At 43.8% G+C, this 6,349-nt stretch overlaps 1 protein-coding gene across 1 annotated transcript; it reads left to right on the top strand.

The window, feature by feature from the left end:
* Positions 1 to 5,243: 5,243 nt before the first annotated feature.
* LOC138868361 (uncharacterized) lies at positions 5,244 to 5,726 on the top strand. Its single transcript, XM_070145911.1, has one exon. The coding sequence runs from the start codon at positions 5,244 to 5,246 to the stop codon at positions 5,724 to 5,726; it is 483 nt and encodes a 160-aa protein (XP_070002012.1).
* The last annotated feature ends 623 nt before the right edge of the window (positions 5,727 to 6,349 follow it).

Genomic DNA, 6,349 nt, shown 5'->3' with positions numbered 1-6,349 from the left:
GGCGATTCTTGGAGAGGTTTTCAAGTGGGTGATTGGGGTAAGTGATTCTTACTTAGTTTTGGTTAATTTTCATGATTATGTCTTTAATGTCATCTTTAAATTAGTGATTTGAGGGAAAATGGAGGAAAGTTCTTAGGCCGAATTTTGAGGTTTTGATTGAGATTTTGGTATCGGATTTGAGTAATTTTGGTATGGGTAGACTTGTGGTTGAATGGGTATTCGGATTTTGTGATTTTTACCCGATTTCGAGACGTGAGCCTGGGGACTAATTTTTGAGTTGACTTTTTGACTTTTGATTTAAAGCTTGGTATTTTCTTATGGAATTGATTTCTTTAGCTCATGTTCATCATATCGAATTGTTTGTGGGTAGATTCTAGGCATTTGAGAGGCCGATTTGCATAGCAAAGGTATGTCGGAGTAGAGATTCACTCGGATTGAGGTAAGTAACAGTTCTAAATCTAGTTTTGAGGGTATAAAACCCTGTATTATGTGTCATATGTTTGGTTTTGGAGGTGACGCACATGCTAGCTGGCGGGCATATGGGTGTGCACTGTAGGAAATGTGACTTGGTCCATTCCATGGAACTTTATAGTTGAACAATCTATTGTTATCCGTATATTCTCCATGTGATATAGAATATGAGTTGCTAATCATGCTAGAAATCATGTTTAGGCCATGTATTGGTACTATGAGGACCCTTAGAGGTCGTGTACATGTTAAATTATCTGCTAAATTATTGTTTTGTACTCAGCCTCAGTTTTACTTGCATGTCATATCTCAGTCTCTATTATTCTTTGTTGATACATTATATCATCGCTGTTTGGGCTGATTTTCGTGATTTCTGAGAGCCCGAGAGGCTGGAGAGGTTGATGACTGAGTGAGGCTGAGGGCCTGATTATGAGGATATTTATGGGATCGGGGTACACGTCGCAGCATGTTTCATTGATTTATGCCATGATTGGCTTGTTATAGCGCTTGGGCTGAAGGAGCCCCTCCGAGTCTGTACACACCCCTAGTGAGCACAGGTACCTACTAAGTGCGAGTGTCGTGTGCTGAGCTACTGAGAGGAATGAGTGATTGTGAGGTTGGAGTGAATAGGAGGACTGTGTGACTATTGCTCTGAGAGGATGCATTTGACTTCCATTATTGTTGCTCTTCAGCTGTCATATATTATCGTCTTGTAATTTCTGAGAGATATTATATTCTGTTTCACTTGAACTTGACATGAATTAACTGTTTTGGCCTAAATTATCGAACTTGAAAGCATGTCTACTTTCCTATATCAAAATATGTAATTGAACTATAACTGTGAACCTCGTCACTACTTTTAGTCCTTTATTTAGTCTTGTTATTTACTGAGTTGGTTGTACTCACACTATGCCCTACACTTCATGTGCAGATCTAGGTGTTTCCGACACGGTGGGTGTTGATTCCCTTGCACAGTTGATCGTTTGGAGATTTCAAGGTAGTTACCCGTCATTTCATAGGCCTTGTCTCTCCTTCCCTATCTTTCCTCTTTATGTATTTAGTTTCAGACTATTATAGACAGTACTCCTAGATTTGTGATATTTAGACACTCATATACTCAGTGACACCCTGATGTTGGGAATTTCTATATTGGTTTTGACTTTTTATCCAGTTCTTGAGAGTTTGATGAATTTAAACCTGCATTGTTTTACTTTTCAATTAAAAGTGTTGGAATCATTTCAAAATATCGGCTTGCCTAGTACCACATTAGGCGCCATCACGACAGGCTAAGTTTTGGGTCGTGACAAACTGGTATCAGAGCCTAGGTTACATAGATCTCACGAGTCATGAGCAGGTTTATTAGAGTCTTGTGGATCGGTACAGAGAAATCTATACTTATCTTCGAAAGGTTGTCGAACCCTTAAGAAACTTCACATTCTTGTATTTTTATCGTACAGATTTGTTGATTTCGATAACTAAACTTTTATTATTCTATTCTCTCACAGATGATGAGGACACGTGCTACCGGACAGGACGGATAGCCACTAGTACCACCAACTAAAGTCGTGATAGGCCGAGGTCATAGTAGGTGCCACTATAAGGGCAGAGGTATAGCTCGTACAGCAGCTAGAGTAGCACCTGCAGATCCACCAGTTACCCCATTTCAGGAGCAGGTTCCAGATATGGATGAGCCTGTGGGACCAGCTCAGGCACCAGTTGTGCCCATTATAATTCCAGGCCTTTAGGAGGCTATGGATCAGATTCTGATTGTGTGCACCAATGCGGTCTTATTTCCGGCCGTAGTAGCCACTTCTCAGGCTGGGGGAGGTACTCAGACTCTCGCCGCCCGTACTCTAGAGCAGGTGGTGCAGGGACTTCAAATACCGGGAGTACTACCAGCCTAACCGGTTGCAGTCGCTCAAGCCCAGGTGGTCCCTATTATGACTGATTATGAACAAAGGAGACTCGAGAGATTTGGGAGGCTTCAGCCTCCATCGTTTAGCGGGGCTGATTTAGAGGATTCCTAGGGCTTCTTGGATAAGTGCTAGCGGATTCTTCACACGGTAGGCATTCTGGAGGCTAGTGGGGTCTCATTCACTACTTTTCAGTTTATTGGGGCTGCCTTCAGATGGTAGGAGGCTTATGAGAGACGTAGGCCGGTCTGTGCAGCACCACTTACATGGCAAGAGCTCTCCATTCTCTTCTTAGAGAAGTTTGTGCCACAGTCTCGTAGGAAGGAGCTGCGTAGATAGTTTGGGCAGCTACGTCAGGAGGGGATGTCTGTTACCTAGTACGAGATGAGGTTTTCGGAGTTGGCTTGTCACGCATCTTGGTTGGTTCCTACTGATAGGGAGAGGATTAAGAGTTTCATTGATGGCCTCATATATCAACTGTGGTTGCTTATGACTCGGAAGAGGGTATCTTGTGCTACTTTTGATGAGGTATTTAATATAGCTCGGCAGATAGAGATGGTTTATATCCAGGGGTCGTCCTTATATGCACGCTAAGACAGCTCATCCAACTCACTGTGGTGCATTATCTAGCCATAGTTCATACAGTGCTCATCAGGATCAGTCATCTCTCAGTGCCCTTCCAGATCAGAGTTTGCCCCGTGCTCCATCAGTTTAGGGTTCATCTATTCCAGGTCCTTCGAGCAGTTATCTCGATGCTCGGAACACCCTTCAGTCCCCACCACCAGTACTGGGAAGTTGCTTCGAGTGCAGGGATTTTGGGCACATGTGGAAGTAGTATCCTCATCGTCTAAAAGGTCCAGTGCAGCAGAGGAATTAGGCTGCGACTTCCGCACCAGTTACTTCACCACTCGCCCAGCCAACTCGCGGTGAGGCCTAAGAAATTAAAAGTTGCCCTAAGGGGAGGCCGATCAGGTGGCAATCAGGCCCGATTCTATGTTATTCATGTTAGTCCAGATGTTGTTGCTTCAGATAAAGTGATCACAAGTATTGTCTCAATATGCCACAGGGATGCTTCTGTATTATTTGTCCCCGGTTCCACATATTCGTATGTATCATTGTATTTTGCTCATTATCTAGATATGCCTCATGAGTCCTTATCTTTATTTGTTCATGTATCTACGCTAGTGGGCGATACTATTATTGTGAACCATGTATATCGGTTGTGTGTAGTGACTAATGGGGGATTGGAGGCTAGAGTTGATCTTATGTTGCTTAGTATGGTTGATTTTGACGTGATCTTAGGTATAGATTGGTTGTCTCCATGTCATGCTATGATGGATTAAGACCGTGATGTTGGTGATGCCAAGGTCGCCAAGGATCGAGTGGAGAGGTTCTCTAGATTATGTTCCCAGCAGAGTGATTTTATATTTGAAGGCCCAACGGATGATTGGGAAGGGATGCCTGTCTTATTTGGCCTTTATGAGGGATGTTGGTGCTAATACTCCTACTATTGATTCTGTTTCGGTGGTGCGAGATTTTGTGAGTATGTTTCCTAGGGACCTGTCAGGCGTGCCACCCGACTGGGATATTGACTTTGGTATTGATTTGGTGTTGGGCACTCATCCCGTTTCTATTCCTTCGTATCATATGGCACCAGTTGAGTTGCAGGAATTGAAAAAGCAGTCTCAAAAACTTCTTGATAAGGGGTATATTAGGCCTAGTGTGTTGTCTTGGGGTGCACCGGTTGTGTTTGTGAAGAAGAAGGATGGTACTATGCGGATGTGCATTGACTATAGGCAGTTGAACAAAGTTACAATCAAGAAAAAGTATCCTTTGCCGCGCATTGATGATCTATTTGACCAACTTCAGGGAGCGAGGGTGTTCTCCAAGATTGATTTGAGGTTTGGGTATCATCAGTTGAAGATTCGGGACTCAGATATTCTAAAGACAATATTCAGGACCCGTTAAGATCATTATGAGTTCCTTGTGATATCTTTTTGGCTGACCAACACCCCAATAACATTCATGCATCTGATGAACAGTGTATTTTAGCCTTATCTTGACTCATTTGTCACAGTCATTGATGATATCGGGGTGTACTCTCGTAGCCAGGAGGAGCATGCCCAACATTTGATGATTGTGTTGCAACGGTTGAGGGAGGAGAAGTTTTATGTCAAGTTCTCCAAATGCGACTTTTGGCTTAGTTCAATGGCATTCTTGGGGCACGTGGTGTCTAGTGAGGGGATTCAGGTGGATCCAAATAAGATAAAGGCGGTTTAGAGTTGGCCTAGACCGTCCTTAGCTATGGAAATTCGGAGCTTTCTCGATTTGGCTGGTTATTATCGTCGCTTCATGGAGGGTTTCTCATCTATTGCATCGCCTTTGACCAAATTGACCCAAAAGGGTATTCCTTTCATGTGGTCAGATGAGTGTGAGGAGAGCTTTCAGAAGATCAAGACTGCCTTGACCACAGCTCCAATTCTAGTTTTGCCTTAAGCTTCAGGCTCTTATACCATGTATTTTGATGCTTCTCGGATTGGTATTGGGTGTGTCTTGATATAGGAGGGTAGTGATAGCTTATGCTTTCCGTAGTTGAAGCCCCATGAGAAGAACTACCCTATTCATGATTTAGAGTTGGCTAACATCGTTCATGTATTGAAGATTTGGAGGCACTATCTCTATGGTTTGTCTTGCGAGTTATTTACAGACCATCGGAGTCTCCAGCACTTGTTAAAACAAAAAGATCTAAATTTGAGGCAGCGGAGATAGTTAAAGCTGCTAAAGGACTATGATATTACCATTTTGTATCATCACGGGAAGGCCAATATGGTGGCCGGTGCCTTGAGTAGAAAGTCAGTGAGTATGCGTAGCCTTGCATTCATTCTTGTTGGTGAGAGACCGCTTGTAATTGATGTTCAAGCCTTGGCCAACCATTTCGTGAGACTAGATGTTTCGGAGCCCAATAGAGTTCTAGCTTGTGTGGTTTCTCGGTCTTCCTTATATGATTGCATCAGAGAGTGCCAGTATGATGATCTTCATTTGCTTGTCCTCAAAGACAATGTTCAACACAGTGATGCGAGAGATGTTACTATTGGGGATGATGGGGTGTTGAGGATGCAGGGCCAGTTATGTGTGCATAATGTAGATGGGCTACGTGAGTTGATTCTTGAGGAGGCCCACAGTTCGCAGTATTCCATTCATTTAGGTGCCGCGAATATGTACCAGGACTTGAGGCAGCACTATTGGTGGAGGAGAATGAAGAAGGATATAGTGGGGTTTGTAGCTCGGTGCCTCAACTGTCAGCAAGTAATGTATGAGCACCAGAGACCGGGTGGATTGCTTTAGAGGCTAGAGACTCTAGAGTGGAAATGAGAGCGGATCACCATGGATTTTGTAGTTGGGCTCCCATAGACTTCGAGGAAATGTGATGCTATTTGGGTGATTGTGGATCGGCTGACCAAGTCCGCGCACTTTATTCCAGTTGGGACTACTTATTCTTCGGAGCGATTGGCTGAGATTTAAATTCACGAGATTGTTCGCTTTCACGGTGTGCCAGTGTCCATCATTTCAGATATGGGCACGTAGTTTACATTACAGTTTTGCCGTGCAGTGAGAGTTGGGAACCCAGGTTGAGTTGAGTACTTCATTCCATCCTCATACGGACGGATAGTCTGAGCGCACTATTCAGATATTGGAGGATATGCTACGCGCTTGTGTTATTGATTTTGGGGGTTCATGGGATCACTTTCTACCGCACGTAGAGCTTGCCTACAACAACAACTACTAGTCGAGCATTCACATGGCTCCGTTTGAGGCTTCGTATGGGAGACGGTTTTTATCTCTGGTGGGTTGGTTTGAGCCGGTGTGATCACCCAAAAGGCCATCACTTGTGTTGCAAGTGTATTCAGTGTTCCGAGGCCTAAAAACCTCCCTTTTGCCCTACCTTGATTTACGTGTGTGGTCCGGAC

Source organism: Nicotiana sylvestris, chromosome 5 (assembly GCF_000393655.2).
Source record: "Nicotiana sylvestris chromosome 5, ASM39365v2, whole genome shotgun sequence".
In the NCBI taxonomy this organism is placed as follows: domain Eukaryota; kingdom Viridiplantae; phylum Streptophyta; class Magnoliopsida; order Solanales; family Solanaceae; genus Nicotiana; species Nicotiana sylvestris.
Note: the sequence above shows the minus strand (reverse complement) of the source record. Positions and strands in the feature narration are given on the sequence as shown.